This window comes from Natator depressus, chromosome 1 (assembly GCF_965152275.1).
Source record: "Natator depressus isolate rNatDep1 chromosome 1, rNatDep2.hap1, whole genome shotgun sequence".
In the NCBI taxonomy this organism is placed as follows: Eukaryota; Metazoa; Chordata; order Testudines; family Cheloniidae; genus Natator; species Natator depressus.
Window position 1 is genome coordinate 275,321,070 of NC_134234.1, and position 16,564 is coordinate 275,337,633.

The 16,564-nt window shown below is 41.8% G+C and overlaps 1 protein-coding gene across 1 annotated transcript in view; it reads right to left on the reverse strand.

Moving 5' to 3' along the window:
- The window catches only part of ACSS3 (acyl-CoA synthetase short chain family member 3), a 124,445-nt gene that overhangs the window by 25,437 nt on the left and 82,444 nt on the right, over positions 1-16,564 (reverse strand). Inside the window, exons 10-11 of the mRNA XM_074941971.1 lie at positions 7,647-7,742; positions 792-855 (exon numbers count right to left, since the gene is read on the reverse strand). Of these exons, the coding sequence (XP_074798072.1) occupies positions 792-855; positions 7,647-7,742 (160 nt within the window). The remainder of the gene's footprint in view (positions 1-791; positions 856-7,646; positions 7,743-16,564) is intronic.

The following is a 16,564-nucleotide window of genomic DNA, read 5'->3' on the forward strand; positions in this document are numbered from 1 at the left end:
CGGAGGCCAATACCATCTAATTGCATCCACAGTACCCCAAATTCAACCCGGCAAGGCCGATTTAAGCGCTAATCCACTTGTCAGAGGTGGATTAAGGAAATCGATTTTAAGAGCCCTTTAAGTCGAAAAAAAGGGCTTCATCGTGTGGACGGGTGCAGGTTTACATCGATTTAACGCTGCTAAATTCGACCTAAACTCCTAGTGTAGACCAGGGCTAAGTAACCTTTTCCATACAAACCACACTTTCAGACAACAGAAGGGCTCTTGCTTTAGTAGGATGAGGAAACAATCATTCTAAACCTAACAATTTGCAAATGCTGCTTTAGGCTGAGCCAGCTAGACAATGAAGCAGCAAGCGGTCATTGCTTCATCCTCCTAGAAATCAAGCATGTAATTCTGTGACACTGAAGACCTCCACGGAATCAGGAGGAAGTCGGAGACATGGCAGTGTTCTCTTGCATCACAGGAATTAGACTTGTTCTTATGCTGGCAAATAAGAAACATGGCAAAGAAGGCTGCCATTAAGGAAAAAAAGCAGTATAGAGGGTTTTTTTAAGCCTTTTGTACCAGGTGAGTTGAGTGCTCCCGTATTAGTGTTGCAGGGTAAAGTGAGAGATTCCTAAAAATCAACATCAGAGACCGCCATGCTGTTCTACTCTCATCCTCCTTACTTTATGTGCCACTGCTATTTAGGTCTTTCCCAAAAAATAATAGTTTGCCCTTCTCAACAGTTTTCATGTAAGGCAGCTCCTCTTAATTATAAGACACCTTGTAAGTTTTGACTTGCTTACTTTACCACAATATTTCCTAAAGTCTTGGCCTTCACTGGTTGCTTGTTGTCATCCAGAACCATCACTGCAAAGTAAAGAAAGAGATCATTTTTTTCCCTTGCAAATGGTACTTTTCAGATGGACAAGGACAATTTCTAAAAAGCTTGTCTACCTGGGGAGTTAGTGCAAGGCAAGCCAGGGTGAGAAGCTACAATGCACTAACCGGCTAGGTAGACCCTGATACAGAGCACTATGGAACATCTAATGTGCAGTAACAGGGTCTACGCAGGAAGCTAGTATGTAGTAGATTCATACCCTGGCTTGCAGCACACTAATTCACTCAGTCTATAAACCTTAATTTGATGAATGCCCACTTATGTCACACTCAGTTTCGAGCAGGAACAGACAACAAAAGGAATTATAGAATTTCTGGGTACCAAAATAGAGGAGTTAAAGATTTCTATTAGCATCCCAGCCACAAATACCCTACGCCTTAAACTAACGACACACAAACTGAGAGGGAGAAGCACCTGGTTGAATGAAAAAAAAACAACCCCAAACTAAAAATTAAAAGAAAAAAAATCTCCAGACAGCGAAATCTGAATCTTCAGTTAAGAAAAGCCCTTTCAGAAGTAGGGCAGTGAGCCCACGAAAAAGAGCCCACAAGAAATATTAGTAAGTGATAACTAAGATTATTAGAGATTGACCTAAAACTCTCTGTTTTTCAAATGCACAAGATCTGTCTCTGATTTGTCAGACTCTGCATAGTCAAACCACCATCCCAACAGGGAAGGATTGTGTTTTTCATACTACAGAGAGGTGAGGTGAAGTGACTTCTGATTTGCCCAAACTCACACAGTGGCATAGCTGGGAACAGAATCCAGAGACCAACTCCAGTGCCCTTTTCAATGGTCCACACAACCTTTGTTACAATCTTCAGTAATTCGGTTATATTTCAATAGAGGACATTTAGGTTTCCATGGACAGAGCCTGGAACCTCCTCTTGGATACAGTCTTTATCTCGGAAATCTATTAGAATCAAATCCTTGCTGCCCGGGAACAAAGGAAGGATGACAAAACTTGTTGTCCAGGGCTGTGGTACCCTTATCTGTACTAACTACTCAGAGGCATGGCTTATAATAGCTAGAGATACCTCATTAAGAATGGTTGATGCATGTGAACAGCAAGTGGAGGTAGGGAGGAGAGGCATAGTAAGCCTTTTAAATCATAAGCTTTTTGAGTGTGGCCAAGCAGAGGAGGTAACTAACAGATACGGCAATTTCCTGCAATATCCTTAAAAAACCTTATTGAATTAAGTTTATTTGGAGTCCATTATATTAAACACAAAGGTAATGTATTATTGTGTGCCCTGGGAAATGTTATGAACTTCAAAGGACAATGGGCCAGACAAGAATGGACTTTTGGACAGTGTCAAGTGGTTTGCCTGGGGAATCTCAACGGGGAGGTTGAATGCAGCCTTTCGAAGCAATGCCATGAGGAGGAAATCATTGTCTACTGCTTACCCATTCCCAGAATCTGAAGATCAAAGATCCAAGATATCTAAAGAAAGGACTCACCATTTTATGGGGATGCTTGTTCTGAACTACAGGTGTTTTAACCACAGGAAAATCCCTTGGCGGGGTTTGAAGGACTGACTCCTACCAGTCTTTGCTGAAGTTGGGGTGATCTCTGTCAAGCTTATTAGCACGCGTGTAGACTCTTTTACTGTTTTTAATGTTTTCTCTGTAATGCTTTTCACTTGAATAAATGTGCTTGATTAGGAAGAGCTGTGTAGTAATTTATACGTATGGGCAATTATGCTGTTTACGGCCTCTGAAAAGAAAGCAAAGAGTAAACGCTGGCCTATTTAGGCAGTCTGGCTTGCCAGGAATAACACAATGTAGGCAGGGAACTATGCAGCCTGGAAAACCCTGACCACGACTGGAGGGAACAAGATGTGGGTCTCTGCCCAAGAGAGGTGACAGCTGAGGAACAGGGAGCCTAAAAGCGGGTGCCCTTGCTGGAGCCCATAGGGGAATACAGGGTTGACCTGACCTGCAATAGTAACATCCAGCTAGGTCTATCCTGCTACAACAACCTTGGACAATATGAAAGAAAGTTGAGGTGAGAGCAGAAATACCCACATCTGCCAACAGACCTTTGAAGTATCATTGGGCTTACCTAATACACAGACTCCAGGACTGCTGCAATTTGATCTTTGCTGTCTGAAACCACTCCTTCAGAAAGGACACTGATTTTAACACCTGCATAGCCTGTCACAGACAATGGGTCAGACGCTTGGCATCAGGACAGATACAGGCCCAAGAATTCGAAGGGTTAATTAGACAGTCAAAAGGTAAGCTCAGAAAGGTTCTGGGAAGGACGAATAGGAACTCAGAAGTCATCCTGTGCCCTCTATTTGAGGGAGGGCGAGTTTGGGATGCTAACAAGAAGCTTCCATTCTCCTGGGCAATGACTACAAATTCTGTAAACACTATTTGTTGCTTGTACCTGATCAAGTAACATAAGAAAATCCATCAAGCTAGATTTGGAGAACTTGGACTCATATAGTAGGAGGAGATAGTCTTACTCATACCACAATTTCAACAACTTACTTTTTTTTTGATGCATTAGAGTCCTCAGTTTAATGTAATTTGTTTATCAAGGCGCTAACATCAGTTTTTCATATTAGATTTTGTTTCCTGAAAGCTATGTACTTAGGTTTCCAAGATTTTTAGAATTTTTTTTTTTAAAAAGAACAGAAGTTTAGGGGTACTCCTGAACTACATGGCTACCAACCTATATTCAGGGTATTTACCTCCCTCAAATCCAGGACTTGCTGTATCTTGTCTTGGATCAATAACAAACAAACTTATAGACTAAGGGACCAATACCAAACAGCAGGTCAGATTTCAGAAAATGTCAGAGCTAGAAATGAATGAAGTATATTATTAAAAAATTAATTCAGGTTTAAATTAGTTTTCCAGTAGTATGCAGCATTCATAGCCTGGCCTCGTCACCCAACACTGAATCTTGAATCGTTTACCCCAATGTAAAGTTGGAGTCACTTCACACAATTTACTTTACTCTGTATTTACAATGGTATAACAGGAAAGAATTTGGCCATTTGGGGGGAAAAGGCATTTGTTCCAATTTTACTTCCCCAAATCCAATTTAAATGTATCACGACTTCAGCAACCATTGTCCAGAGAACTACTAATGCACTTGTATACCATCAAAAAGCACACAGCCCATCTCTTAAATGGCATAAAACATTTATCTCAAACTAGTAGCTAAAGTAGCAGCAGCTAGAGTCATAACACAACTGAAGTGAGGAAAAGTGAGATAGTAATCAGAAGTGATTTCAAGGTCCTGTATTTCATTAACAGCAGGGTTACAGGATTTGTAAACTTTTCCAGTAAGTGGTCCTGAACCATTTGTTAGAAAGGAAATGTGACTGTTCCCTTACAGAATATACCTGAACGTGTGTCCATTTCGTCGTCCATTTTAAAGTACAGTAGAACCTCAGAGTTACGAACATCTCAGAAATGGAGGTTGTTCACAACTCTGAATAAAACGTTATGGTTGTTCTTTTAAAAGTTTACAACTGAATATTGACTTAATGCAGCTTTGAAACTTTCCTATGCAGAAGCAATATGCTGCTTTCCCTTTATTTTTTTTAGTAGTTTACATTTAACGTAGTACTGTGCTGTATTTGGGTTTTTTTGGTTTTCTGGTTTGGGTCTCTGCTGCTGCCTGATTGCATACTTCCAGTTCCAAATGAGGTGTCTGGTTCACTGATCAGTTCGTAACTCTGATATTCGTAAGTCTGAGGTTCTACTGTAATTCCCTCTGATCCATTTAGAAGAAAGCTTTTAGATACTCTAACATCAGGTTTTGCAGAGTTCATTTAAAATCTCTGTATATGTGCTTCCCACATATTCTTGCTAAGCCTGACTACCAGAGCTTTGTGAACAGGTTTCATGCAATTAAATTCTGCAATTGTTCCCTGATTATTAGAGCTGTGGTCAAACTTTAAGCCTTTTCTCTAACTTCCTCTTTCATTCATTGTTTGTCTTCATACAATAACTACTAGGGCCAAAGTCTAGGGCAGCTGAAAAGGTTTTGTTTTTTTTATGTTCATATTCACTTCTACTTGTTAGAAGAAAAGTCAGCCAACCGCTCCTTCCCAAGAATGTGAGCACTCCTCCTGTAGATGGCTTGACCTAAAAAAAAAATCTAATTATGTGTCCTTCTTGAAGTAATTCCTGAACACTCTGGGTCATAATCAGAGTTCCCAGGTATAAAAATATTTTAGAATTCTTAATCTCATGGCTGCGTACTCTGCATGCACATACCTTCCAAATAACAAAAGCTCTCACTTTTTATGCCCTATGCTGGTTCACAGCCTACAGTTTTGTACAGCTAGAAATAAAAATGCTACACAAGTACTGTTAGGATATAATGACAGGTTTCAGAGTAGCAGCCGTAAAAAGAAAAGGAGTACTTGTGGCACTTTAGAGACTAACAAATTTATTAGAGCATAAGCTTTCATGAGCTATCCGATAAAGTGAGCTGTAGCTCACGAAAGCTTATGCTCTAATAAATTTGTTAGTCTCTAAGGTGCCACAAGTACTCCTTTTCTTGTTAGGATATAGATATTCAGGCCTGCCTGTAAAGGCCTATACTCTAAGAATTTAGGTGTATTCATATCACTTAGCTAGTTACGGAGGTATAAAAGAAAGAATCAAAATCACTGTCTGCCAGTGTAAAAGCCTTCTCTTACTGTGACAGTCTGAGGCCCTGTTCTTAGGCTAAGATCGTTGGCTAAGCAGGAGAAGCAGCCATAAGCTATTGGGCTGTTAGGAATACAATCCTGTCCTGAAAATGCCTATCACCTCCAGAGAAAGGGAAGTGCCTAGAAAACGTAAAAGGAAACTTAGTTTGATAGCATCCTGTCTGGCAAGAACTCACTTATCGATAGCTGGGATGTGAAATCCTCATTTCTGTGTTGTTCTATTATTGTAGTCCCCATTTCCCTATTGTTTGTCTGTATAATCTCTGTCTGGTTCTGTGATTGTTTCTGTCTGCTGTATAATTAATTTTGCTGCGTGTAAACTAATTAAGGTGGTGGGATATAATTGGTTAAATAATCATGTTACAATATATTAGGATTGGTTAGTCAAATTTCAGGAAAATGATTGGTTAAGGTATAGCTAAGCAAAACTCAAGTTTTACTATATAGTCTGCAGTCAGTCAGGAAGTAAGGGGGGCAATGGGAACAGGGAATGGGGGTGGGGAAATTGGAATAATGTTTGGCTAAGGGGGGGAATGGGAACAGGGACACAGGTAAGGCTCTGTGGTGTCAGAGCTGGGAAGGAGGACACTGTGGTAGGAAACTGGAATCATGCTTGCTTGAAGTTCAACCCAATAAACATTGAATTTTTTGCAAAATTTGGACTTCGGGTATTGTTGCTCTCTGTTCATGCAAGAAGGACCAGGGAAGTAAGCGGGTGAAGGAATAAGCCCCCTAACAAGTACGGAAACGTAACGTGTTTAACAACTCTCTCAAATATGAGCCCCTGTACAAGTCTGAACACAAACACTGTCTTCTTTGATAAAACGAATGGGGATGTGAGGCAGGTACAAATAGCCAGGATTTATACCCTTACTGTGTTGCTTTTTAGTTCATCATTACATATTTGTAGAGGTCACAGACTTCACAAGAAGAATCATCTTTATACACTTAAAATCAGGTGAGTTTTTATATTGAATTGTTGTGGAGAAAAAGATCAGATCAGTGTGTTTCTCAAACATATATGTACAATGTATATGGCTAACAAGCAAAACCATTTAGCCTCTGAACAACACATGAAGTCATAGATGTAAGCTACAGGTATGATAATACATTCTTAAAGCACTATTTAGCTACATAGTCTAGCTACTATTCCCTCTCCACCAATTATAAAGGTGATCACTATTAACACTATTTTTCCTAACCGCTAAAAAACAATGTCACTGCTGGTTATGATTTAACACGAGATTACTGCAGATTATGGTTTGAAGCTCTGAGCGTTTCATAATATCCATTGCTCGTTTGTATGCAGGCATTCCAAACCTTCAGACTCAACAGTACAATGACAACTGCAATAGCCAATTCCTTGTGCACTTTCAAATCTCACTGTATGCCAGAGAAATTTTGGGTGCACAAGGAATGCGTCAGACTAACAACTGAAAGATGGAAAGGAATTTTTGCTAACAGGGCAGACTGCTAAGGATCTGACCTTGTGAGTTTTTGAGCACTTCCTGAAAAATGCAAGCATCTTCAAGGAATACAGGATAAATTAAAACCCACATGATTAAGTGGTTGCTGTAATTTTAATTGTACTGGATACTGGAGCCTGATTGTAAGAACTGATGCCTCTGCACCTGACATGGGTCAAAAAGTTGCATGTGTGCATGTGAGAGAGAGAGAGAGAAAATGGCTTTAGGTCAATCCTGAGGGCACTGGGCTGGTTCCAGGGGGCAACATGGAATAGCATCAGGTCTGCTCTAAACTGCGCCAATTGGTAACATACACAATTGGATCTCCTGGATGTGTCAGCTCCGAAATCATGTTTTCTTCCCCAGCCAAACTGGGGAGGAAGGAAAAATAAAGAAATGTTGGTGAGGAACTACTATGTTGACCCAACGTCACATGGACATTCACCCAGTTAAGTAGCCAGTTAAGCCAGAGAGGTGCAAAACTGACGGAGGAGAGGCCAATTTTGGCCCTAGATAACTGCAATCTTAAGGTCCAATCTTGTGAGGTGCTGAGCTCTCACTCAGAAGTGCAAGCAACCTCCTCTCCTATTGATATACACTGCACACTCTTACCATTGTATCCTGGCACTGGTTTTCCTGCCTGTCCTGGTGGAGGAGTTGTTGAGTTTCCCAAACCAATGCAGGAAGCAGTAATTGCAGACCCAGTTTCTGTTATGTAATAGAAGGAAAAATTGTCAGTTAAGGCTTGTACTTAGTGTCATTAAGTACTTAGTGGTGCCAAGCTTTGTTTCTAGTTCAGCACATCAAAAATACATTCCCAGATGAGCAATGAAAGAAAGATTCATATAGAATATGGAATGAATGCAAATTTTCACCACAGAAATCAGAGTGTACCAAAAGGCCACGTTTCCATTCAATAACAGATAATTAAAAAAAAAAGTCCGTATTGCACTAAGAAAAAAGGAACCTGTAGCTTATTCTGCTGTGGACCTAGGGGAGTCAGAGAACAATAAAATTACACATTTGCAAGAAACCTATAGATGATAGGACTGCTACATAAGATTATTTTATATATGTATTTTAAGAGTTGTCCCGTCAACCAGAATCAAGAGGAACAATCTCTAGAAAACACACCAGCCTTGTCTTATTATTATTCTTCCTCTCTGTTTAGACTGTCCTAGTGCTTTCTGTGTAAGGTGGTTGCACGTAGCTTTAGTAGGCCAAGCTGACCACACACACCGGCATTCCTCCATTTCACTCCATGAGCTCCCAGGGTGCCATCCTCCCATCCCCCTTTATTTCAGGGATTCCCTGTAACTTACCCCACCCACTCCCTCATGCCTGGGGCTCTATGTGTCCCCATTCCTCCCTCCCCTCCATGCAAATGGCTCTGTGTGCCCTCATCCCCCGTCCACGTCAGAAACTCTGTGATCCCCCCACCCATTTCCCCTCATGGCAGGGACTCTGTGTACATCCTCATTTCCCCTATACCAGGGTCCCCCAAATTACCTCCCACCATGGATTCGGTTTCATTCCCTCCCTTATACCAGTGTTCTTCCATTCCAAGAGCTCTGTGTATGCTCCCATCCCTCATTTCCTTTTCCTCATCATTTTTATTTCCATCTTTGAGATAAGTAATTCAGGGTGTCAACATGTTAAACTACTGGAAGGATGAGCAGAGATGGGATGGGATGGGATATTGTTATACTGGAAGATATTAATGGGTGCCTTCAACCAGTTTGATTTATAGACAATTGTAGAGAAAGTGGAAGCTGCTGTTGTCCTAAACAGATGGCAGGGGCTCCATGTTCCCCATTTTCCTCCTTTCAGTTTTTCCAGTTTCCCCTGTATCAGTACAGTGATGCCTAGAATATTCCCTGGAATTGGTCAGATGTGGTATTTAAAATTTATGGTGTTACATACAGACAGAGGAATGCAGTTGTGCAAAGCCTTCGCAAGGTCAACAGAATTCTATTTTGGGGCTGAGAAATTCTATCCCTTGAGATGCTCAGAAAGCAGACAAATGCAATATTTCCCAATTTCATGCTGCTGGGCAGGAAGACCAGAGAGTAGTCTCTGTTATGAAGCAATGGATCACTACTTTATCTGGAACTACTGCAAATAGTTCAGGAATATCTATTTTATAACTCCTGGGGTTCTCATGGAGATACCACTTTGGGAACTATTTGCAGGTACACAGTGAAGAGGAAAGGAAAAATAAAGTAATATAAAGAATGCCGTAGTAGCAGTATAAAGTAAGCATGACTATGCTGCAGTCATGAGGTTCTAGATTAAAGCTAGCTCAGGTACATTCACACAAGTTGCAATCAAATCCCATGTTTCCATGTAGACTTCCTGGGAGTGCTGCGAGCAAGGGAGTCATTCATTCAGTATTGCCAGCCCCAAGCATTCAACAAATCATGAGTCAAACCCCCAAAACCATGAGATTTGACAAGCAACACACTGAGGTGTTTTTTCTATTTACTTGCTTTCTGGCTTGTGAATCTTTAGTGCTCAGATATTCAAGCTTATCTCCACACCCAGGATGGCTAGGAATTTACCTTCATTAAAATGAAAGCTGAGGTTCTGATGCGCTCATATAACTCCAGGGTCTGTGAGGAGGGTTAATGGAAATAATTACAATATTCACAATAAAACTGTGAGGGTTGTCTGTGTTTATAGGAGTATTGCTCTACAGCAGCCTTACTTCCTTCTGGAAGGAAGCTAAGTCTGTATTCTTGCTACAGAGGCTTTTCATGTTGGCAGATTCTTACAAGAGTTAACCAGTCAGTGGTGACAATACAGAAAATGTAACAGGGTCCTTATTCAGTCTACTGGCTTTATCACGTATGCAGGGCCCAAAATGGGCTGGTGTGTAGTAGTTTTGGCCAGTGACACTGATGGCCTTACTGGAATTTCAACTCATCCATTTTTCAAGCTAAGCAAGCCAGTGCAGAACCAGACATGGCCCTTGAACTTGCCCAGCAAGAGAAGCATGCCAAGTTATGAAAAAAATCCCACCTTAAAACAGCCGGTCTCAGATGCTGGCTGCAGGAGGCAGATAAGAGCTACACTTAGAAGAGCCACAGAGGTCACAGATAGAACAGGGGAAAGGCAGTGGACGCAGCTGCTGGCAGCTTGAACTGGAACCGCAGGGATCTCCAGTGGGAGGAGGCTGAAACTGGTCTGACCAGGAGCCTTGAGGGTTAAAGGGAAAGTAGGAAAGAGAAAAACAAATGGAGACAACTAACTGAGGGAGAAGAGATTGGGAGAAAGTAAGACTGAGGGCTGCACCTAGGCTGAGAGAAAATCTGTGTGGGGGCGGGGCAGGCACAGATTCACAGTAGAAAACAGAAAGGGGGGAGAAAATGGTTCAGAGTTATAATGAGAAAAGGAGGAAAGAAAGAGTAGAATAAATGATGTGTGAAAACTAGAAAAAACAATAAGGATACAGTGTTGCTATACCTCTGAGCCATAGATTAGATAAAAAAGTAAGGGTTATGGCAAAGATTAATAACATCACAATATGGGACTATTTCCTTCAGAGAGAGAGACTCTTATTTTGCAGGCAGAAAAAGGGCAAGGGGTTCCTGCTTCCCTATGATGTAAAAGAAAGGAGCCGCGTCCCATTTAACAATACGTGTGAGGATATTTGCCAGGGTCCTCTTGTAGTAGAAGCAGGGAGGCAGTAGCAGAAGGTAACGGAGCTACAGAAACAGAAACCCTGAAAGATGTTATTCAGCAGGTCTGAAACTGAATTTTCCCCAAAACACAGATATCGGGCTATTATGGACCCTGACCTTTTCTTCCCCATTCATTTTTTTTAAACAGAATGAAGTCATATTGAAAATGAAGGGCAGATACACTTAAATACACCAAATTTCTACATAGTTTGTATTTCCATGGGGGGGGGGGTAAGGAATCAGAAAGCAAGGGGGAGGGGAGAATCTTCCAGCTGATTGCAGGAGTTGCAGGGAGGAGGCTGCCAAACCTACAGCAACAGGTCTGTTGAGAAAGGACTGGTGTACACTACTAAATTATGCCAGCATAACCATGTCATGTAGGAATGTGAAAAATTCACACCTTCTAGGCCAGTGGTGGGCCTGCGGACAGTCAATGTAAACAAAAAGAAAAGGAGGACTTGTGGCACCTTAGAGACTAACCAATTTATTTGAGCATGAGCTGTAGCTCACGAAAGCTTATGCTCAAATAAATTGGTTAGTCTCTAAGGTGCCACAAGTACTCCTGTTCTTTTTGCGAATACAGACTAACACGGCTGCTACTCTGAAACCTGCCAATGTAAACACTGTCTCGCAGCCCACCAGCAGATTACCCTGATGGGCCACAGGTTGCCCACCACTGCTGTAGGCAGTCTAGCTATGCCAGCGGAATGGAGTAGTGTAGAGGCAACCAGGCCGACCGAAGAGCCTGTCTGTTAGCTTAGCTAAAATCATTCAGGGTTGATGTGCTACTACTGCAGCAGCAGAACTCCTTCAGTCAGCACGAGCACCGTCTACACTAGCAGTCTATGCCAGCATAGCTTTACTGAAACAGACTCTTGCAGTGCAGACATGGCCAAAAGTGGTATGTGGCTTTGGCTTTGAGATCAGAGCTGAGAAGAGGAAATCATAGGCCACAGTCAGTCTCCTTTCAGATGACCAGGACTGATCATTTGTTTGTGGACATCACTTGTCAGTGTATTTAAAATTTAAACTTCTGACAAGCTGATGCCCAACTACCTGCTGCTGCAGTAGGTGGTACTGAGGAAAAAGCTCCCCTTCCAAACACCACTCTTCAGCCTGTTAACATTCTCCCTGTGAGGTCCTCCAGCTTATCCTCTCCGCTTCAGTATACTCCAAACAACTGCTACTGTATACAGTTCCTTTCTCTCGTGCCTCCTGTTCCCTTAGATGAGGTCACATTCACTGCTGAGGAGTCAGGTGCAACTCCATTAACTTCAGCTTAGACCAGTGATGGATATAGGCCCAGGCACCGAACAAATGTGTGTGTGTGGGGGAGATGACACAGGAGGGAAGTAGGAGGATAGCCATGGGCAGCTAGGAACTTAGGGCTGGGAAATCCAGGGCCCGAGACAGTATCCCACCCTTATAACACAACAGCCATCACAAATCTCCTCTTAGGGCAACCTGGGCCTCCTCCATTCCCCCGCATCTTCAGGAAACCTGGGGTTTGTTCCAGAAGAGAGGATTCAGCATTTACCCACCTAAGCAAAGGACTTTGTGGGAGTCAGATTAGCTCTGCTGACATCATCCCAATGGAGTGACTGCACCCAAGAGAGCCACAAACATAATGACCCCTGCTATGATAATGGTGGAAAACCTCCCCACACCCATGTTGGATTCCCAAATCAGGGAGGACATGTAGGACTGGTCTAGGTTGCAGGAAGAATATACTCAGTGTCAGGTCTGGGACTGGGAAGCGTGGAAGAGTCTGGTCATGGAGATTCTGGAAAATTCTTGATTTTAGAACTCATTTTGTCTTTATTCCACTCCTAAAAGTTGGCATGAGACTGCTAAATTCAGTTCACATGGGCTGCAAAGTAGTTGTGTCACTGAAAATTGTTACGGTACCTATCAACCTAAGCCACATTTGAACTTGTAACAGTCAGACATCGCCAAAAGGCTGAATGTCTCATTATGAGTTTCATGAAACCATCCAATATATGACTTTATCACTGTTTTAATGCAATGTTCTGGATGTGACAGTCTGTAACTCAGCAAACCAATTTATATTTCTTACTCACAACATTGTCAAGTACAGAAATATTAATAAATTCTACCATTGTAGACAGCAGTTTGTGAACTCCAGCCAATTTCTGTTTATACACAAGTTGACAGGAATAGGGAATGCCTTTGACAAGGCAAATTACTACAGCTGCAAAGCAATGATTCTGTCAAAAAAATGGAATGAGCATAGAACATTACAGTAACCTAATCCACAGATATGATTAGTGTGCACTAGGAACTGACATAAATTTGTCACTGCAGTCCTCCTGTTCAAAGGTCTTGGAGAGAGGGGAGATTTGTGAAGTCTTCAAGGATAAGTTAGGATCCACTTGGTGCTTTTTATGCACCATCTACAGAACTAACAATGTGAACTAAAAGTGAACCATGCTATTATATTGATTTATATTTCTGCACTTACTTGCTACACAATAAAAAATATAAAAAGACTGAACTGTGTTCCATCTCTTCTAAATAAGGAATATATATTTCTAATACAGTAGATATGCAATTTCAGTAGCAACTACTTTGTGATACTGTCTTGATAGTTACCACCGTGAATGTAACATTTTTAGTATCTACCCTACCACAGAGTCAAATGCTGGTCCCTGATGTGCATACATGTTTCACATGAGACAGTGGGAACCTAACAAACAGCCCTGTATCTTGGCCCAATTAGCCCTGTATCCTGTCTTTCAACAGTGGCCAGTGCCAAAGGGAATGAAGATAACAGCAAGTTTGCAGATGACACTAAACTGGGAGGAGAGGTAGATAAGCTGGAGGGCAGGGATAGGAAACAGAGGGACCTAGACAGATTAGAGGATTGGCCCAAAAGAAATCTGATGAGGTTCAACAAGGACAAGTGCAGAGTCCTGCACTTAGGACGGAAGAATCCCATGCACTGCTACAGACTAGGGACCGAATGGCTAGGCAGCAGTTCTGCAGAAAAGGACCTAAGGGTTACAGTGGACGAGAAGCTGGATATGAGTCAACAGTGTGCCCTTGTTGCCAAGAAGGCCAATGGCATTTGGGGCTGTATAAGTAGGGACACTGCCAGCAGATCAAGGGACGTGATCATTCCCCTCTATTCGACATTGGTGAGGCCTCACCTGGAGTACTGTGTCCAGTTTTGGGCCCCACACTACAAGAAGGATGTGGAAAAATTGGAAAGCGTCCAGCAGAGGGCAACAAAAATTAGGGGACTGGAATACATGATTTATGAGGAGAGGCTGAGGGAACTGGGATTGTTTAGTCTGTGGAAGAGAAGAATGAGGGGGGATTTGGTAGCTGCTTTCAACTACCTGAAAGGGGGTTCCAAAGAGGATGGATCTAGACTGTTCTCAGTGGTACCAGATGACAGAGCAAGGAATAATGGTCTCAAGTTGCAGTGTGGGAGGTTTAGATTTGATATTAGGAAAAACTTTTTCACCAGGAGGGTGGTGAAGCACTGGAACGTGTTACCTAGGGAGATGGTGGAATCTCCTTCCTTTGAGATTTTTAAGATCAGACTTCACAAAGCCCTGGCTGAGATGATTTAGTTGGGGATTGGTCCTGCTTTGTGCAGGGGGTTGGACTAGATGACCTCCTGAGGTCCCTTCCAACCCTGATATTCTATGATTCGAGGGCAACTATTATCCAGTCCCAGCTTCTAGAACTCAGAGGTTTAAAAAGACAGACCATGAGGCTGTTTTCCATGACTATCTTGGCTAATAGCCATTGATGGACCTAACCCCCATAAAACTATCTACTTCTTTTTTGAACCCAGTTATACTTTTGGCCTTCACAACATCCCCTCGCAACTAGTTTCATGGATTGCCTGTGTATTGTGTAAAGAACTTCCTTTGTGTTTGTTTTAAACCTGCGGGCTATTAAATTAATTGGGTGACATCTGGTTCTTGTGCTATGTTAAGGGATAAACAACACGCCTGTATTCACTGTCTCGACATCATTCATGATTATACACCCCTATAACCTCCCCCCTTAATTATATCTTTCCTAAAATGAATAGCCCCAGTCTTTTTAATCTCTCCTCATGAGGAAGCTGTTTCATACCCCTCATCATTTTTGTTATCTTTCTCTGCACCTTTTCCAATTCTAACATATCTTTTTTGAGATGGAACAACCAGATCTCCACACAGTATTCAAGGTGTGGGCGTAACATGCATTTATATAGTGATATTGCGATAGTTACAGTCTTATTATCTATCCCTTTCCTAATGGTACCTCACATTATTAGCTTTTTTGACGGCTGCCGCACATTGAGATGTTTTCAGAGAATTATCCACAGTGACTCCAAGATCTCTTTCTTGAGTGGTAGCAGCTGATTTAGACCCCATCATTTTGTATGTGTAACTGAGATTATTTTTTCCAATATACATAACTTTTGTATTCATCAACATTGAATTACACCTGCCATTTTTTTGCCCTCTCACACAATTTTGTGAGATCTCTTTGTCACTTCTCACAGTCAGCTTTGGACTTATCTTGACTACTGTTGTATCATTTGCAAATGTGCTACCTCACGGTTTACCCCTTTTTCCAGAGAACTGATGAATATAGTGAATGGCACAGGTTCCAATACAGATCCTTGGGCAACCTCACTATTTACCACTTTCCACTGTTCCTTTATTCCTACTCTTTGTTTCCTTTTAACCAGTTATTGATCCATGAGAGGACTTTCCCTCTTATCCCATGATTGCCTACTTTCCTTATGAGCTTTTGGTGAGGGACCTTGTCAAAGGCTTTCTCAAAGTCCAAGTACACTATACCCAATGGATCACTCTTGTCCACATGCTTGCTGACATTCTTAAAGAATTCTAATACATTGGGGAGGCATGATTTCCCTTTACAAAAACTGTACTGACTCTTCCCCACCATATTGTGTTCATGTGTGTGATAATTCTGTTCTTTACTATAATTTCGACCAATTTGCCTTGTACTAAAATTAGGGTTACTGGCCTATATAATCTCTATATAGTGATTATATAGGCCAGTAATATAATATAATGCCAGGATCACTATATAATAATAATGCCAGGATCACTTCTGAAGGCTTTAAAAAAAAAACCATCAGTGTTACATTAGCTATCCTCATTAGCTATTAGTCATCTACTACAGAGGCTGATTTAAGTGACAGGTTACATACCACAGTTTGTAGTTCTGTAATTTCATATTTGAGTTTCTTCAGAATTCTTGAGTGAATACCATCTGGTCCTAGGGACTTATTACAGTTTAATTTATCAATTTGTTCCAAAACCAATTTTTTCACACAACGTAAAGTCAACCTGTGGAACTCCTTGCCAGAGGATGTTGTGAAGGCCAAGACTATAACAGGGTTGAAAAAATAACTAGGTAAGTTCATGAAAGACAGGTCCATCAATGGCTATTAGCCAGGACTGGCAGAGATGGTTTTCCTAGCCTCTGTTTGCCAGAAACTGGGAATGGGCGACAGGAGATGGATCACCTGTCTGTTCATTCCCTTTTGAGCACCTGGCATACTGGCGGACAGGATACTGGGCTAGACAGACCTTTGGTCTGACCCAGTATGGCCATTCTTACGTTAACCTCCTCTATTGACACTTCAATCTTGCACAGTTCCTCAGACCTGTCACCTAAAAGAATGGTTCAGGTGTGGGAATCTCCCTCACATCCTCTGCAGTGACAAGTGATGCAAAGTATTCATGTAGGGCTTGTCTACACTATCACTTTTGTCAGTGCAACTTAAGTCACACAGGAGTGTGAAAAAACACACCCCTGTACAACGTAAGTTACACCAACGGAAGCACC